This window comes from Arachis ipaensis, chromosome B10 (genome assembly GCF_000816755.2).
Source record: "Arachis ipaensis cultivar K30076 chromosome B10, Araip1.1, whole genome shotgun sequence".
In the NCBI taxonomy this organism is placed as follows: Eukaryota; Viridiplantae; Streptophyta; class Magnoliopsida; order Fabales; family Fabaceae; genus Arachis; species Arachis ipaensis.
The window spans coordinates 104,081,455-104,084,800 of NC_029794.2; the positions used below are offsets into that span (position 1 = coordinate 104,081,455).

At 37.4% G+C, this 3,346-nt stretch overlaps 1 protein-coding gene across 2 annotated transcripts; it reads right to left on the reverse strand.

Annotated features, from left to right (window-relative positions):
- Positions 285–2,901, reverse strand: LOC107622630 (actin-7). Of its 2 annotated transcripts, none has more exons than XM_016324605.2 (5): positions 2,702–2,901; positions 1,907–1,983; positions 1,421–1,814; positions 727–1,340; positions 285–627 (listed from the first exon to the last, which is right to left on the reverse strand). In XM_016324605.2, the coding sequence occupies exons 2-5, from the start codon at positions 1,964–1,966 to the stop codon at positions 562–564; spliced, it is 1,134 nt and encodes a 377-aa protein (XP_016180091.1). In that variant the 5' UTR covers positions 1,967–1,983; positions 2,702–2,901; the 3' UTR covers positions 285–561. The 2 variants fall into 2 exon arrangements, with proteins under 2 accessions (XP_016180091.1, XP_016180092.1); XM_016324606.2 differs by having other exon boundaries at positions 1,907–1,986; positions 2,702–2,873.

Consider the following 3,346-nt stretch of genomic DNA (forward strand, 5'->3'; position numbering starts at 1 on the left):
ATTCTACTAACTCTTAAATTTTTTTCATTAAAAATACTTGAAATAAATTTAATTCTTTACCGTCCTCAAACACCCTAAATCCTTTAATACTAGTAGTAGTGTAATTTTCGTCTCCATCAATCTATTTTCTTCCAATTTCTCTCACCTTCAGGCAAATAGTAAAATTCCAGCAATTAATTCAGGCATAAAATCCAGCGGAAATTTACGAGCGTGAACTACTGGTGTGATAATGTTACAAGAATTCGCAAGAGAAATATAGTAAATGTTTCGAGGACCAAAAATCCTTCAAACGTAAACTTTTAAATAAGGGGGAAAAGCCAAAAATAAAAAATAAAATAAAATAAAATAAGCATCACAAAGACTCCTCTGCTAAAAAGACAACCTACTTAAACACATCCACAAACCGCCATATCTGGCAGATGGCCGCAAATAAAAATATGATACATCTGGCTTACAACGTAGCCCTCCAACAATCCTAACCACGCAACATGGTTCACATAACCTGACAGACACGAAAAAGAGCAACCAAAAAAAACTCACGATTAAAACTACAGTTTTAACTTAGAAGCACTTCCTGTGGACGATGGATGGGCCAGACTCATCATATTCACCCTTGGATATCCACATCTGCAAAACCAAAGCCCATTTTAGGGATCAATCTACAAGGTAATAGGAATACAACACAAACAAAGTGCTGACATTGAGTATAAAAAGAGAGGGAATTACCTGTTGGAAGGTGCTGAGAGATGCAAGGATTGATCCTCCTATCCAGACACTATACTTCCTCTCTGGTGGAGCCACAACCTTGATCTTCATGCTGCTAGGTGCAAGCGCAGTAATCTCCTTGCTCATACGATCGGCGATACCAGGGAACATGGTAGACCCACCACTAAGAACAATGTTGCCATACAGATCCTTCCTGATATCAACATCACACTTCATGATAGAGTTGTAGGTGGTTTCATGGATTCCAGCAGCTTCCATTCCAATCATAGATGGCTGGAAAAGAACTTCTGGACAACGGAATCTCTCAGCTCCAATTGTGATGACTTGTCCATCAGGAAGCTCATAGTTCTTCTCAACTGCAGAACTGCTCTTTGCCGTCTCAAGTTCTTGCTCATAATCTAAGGCAACATATGCAAGCTTCTCCTTTATGTCACGGACAATTTCCCGCTCAGCTGAGGTGGTGAACATGTACCCTCTCTCGGTGAGGATCTTCATCAGAGAGTCAGTTAAATCACGCCCTGCAAGATCCAATCGAAGGATGGCATGTGGAAGTGCATACCCCTCATAGATTGGTACAGTGTGACTTACACCATCACCAGAGTCCAGAACAATACCTGTTTGGAGGATTTGATTGAGGCACATAATCATGTGATGAAAAACAAATTAACCAAGACAGATTTCTAGAAATACAAACCAGTTGTGCGACCACTTGCATAGAGGGAGAGAACAGCTTGGATGGCTACATACATGGCGGGAACATTGAAGGTCTCAAACATGATTTGGGTCATCTTTTCTCTGTTGGCCTTTGGGTTGAGAGGAGCCTCCGTTAGAAGCACAGGGTGCTCCTCAGGAGCAACACGCAATTCATTGTAGAATGTATGATGCCAGATCTTTTCCATGTCATCCCAGTTGCTGACTATACCATGCTCAATAGGGTACTTTAGAGTAAGAATACCTCTTTTGGATTGGGCTTCATCACCTACATAGGCATCCTTTTGACCCATCCCAACCATAACACCAGTATGGCGAGGTCGGCCAACAATACTAGGAAACACAGCCCTGGGCGCATCATCGCCAGCAAATCCTGCCTGCACAGATGAGATTAAAATAGCTAAATCATTAAAGAAACCAAGACTAATATATACAGATGCAAACATAAAAAAACCTACTCAGTACTAACCTTCACCATTCCAGTTCCATTGTCGCAGACAAGGGGCTGAATATCCTCACCGTCTGCCATCTTTTATGAATATGAACCTGCTAGATAACCATCAAAGAATACGTTTACTTCAAACACTTATCAGCTTAGTATAAATTAATCATCCTATAGAAAATAAGGGGAAAATCAGGGAAATGGAAAATTTTACTACCATAAGATTAAGACCTACACAATAATAGAAAGATAACTGAAAAATTTGGAAGTTATAATGCTAAGCATCTCCATTAAGACATAGAAAACCTTAAATTTACTTCAATTACCAAATGATGTTCTACCTAACGAAAGATCTATAATAAAAAACTAAATTAAATTAAAATATGGAGCCGGCCAACAAATAAAAACAACCAGAATCGCTTTGAATATAACACCAGACCAGAAAATCGAGGTTAAGGTAAACAAGCACATCAGCTATCCAAATCAAACAAAATAAGTCAAGTTTAAGCAGATCCTAGATCTCTAAAGTATAAGATCGGTATCAAAAGCAGTGGAACACTATATGCATCACACAATTTATAGATCAACAACGTCTCTTCCAGAATCCTGTTTGACCTTCATTTATGAAGAATTTCAGATCAAGTCAAATGAATCCCCGTTATCAAATCCAACGATGAGTGGACGGAGATCGAAAGTAAAGCAGCGAGAGAAAGCTTACTATGCAGAGAAGCTACGATATACAACTAAAAATTAAAGTGAAGTAAGAACAATTAAGCAGAGTTGGAACAGAAGCGGTAGAAAAAGGTGAAATGAAATGAATACCTTGAGAGAGAGAATAGAGGAGATGAACTGGAAGGATGATAACGAAAGCCAAGCACCGAGAAGAAGCAGAGGACGACGGCTATGACTATGCACTCTGTCGCTCTCTTCTCTCCACGGGAAAACGGAGTATCAAAATGACGAGAGAGATGACGGGTGAAAGAGATAAGTATATATATACTCGGGTAGTGTAAGCACTTGGAACTTGCCGTGGAATTATCAAATGGGAAATGCTATTTCAATTTTCAATCCTGAATAGTAAGCAAAGTTGGGTGCAAAATGCAAAGCAAACATTGTTTTTTATAATAGAAAAAAAATTAAAAAAGCTAAAACAAAAACATCTGAGGTTATTTTTGTGATTAACAAATTTGGAAAGTATTTTGTCAACAAATTAATTATTCCATGACAATTTTGATAGTTTATTCAATATAAAATTGAAAACCCACATTGTTAAACCCCTTTAGTTAGATAATAAACAAATTTAATAACTAGCGTCATGCACGGAGTTGTTTCTATTGAATATTATTATAATTTAGAATGAAAGAATAACAAGATGAATTAATTTATTAAAGAATAGAAATATAATCATAAAATAAACCTTAACATTTAAGATTTAACAATTCAAGATATGATCATCAAGTGGAACAA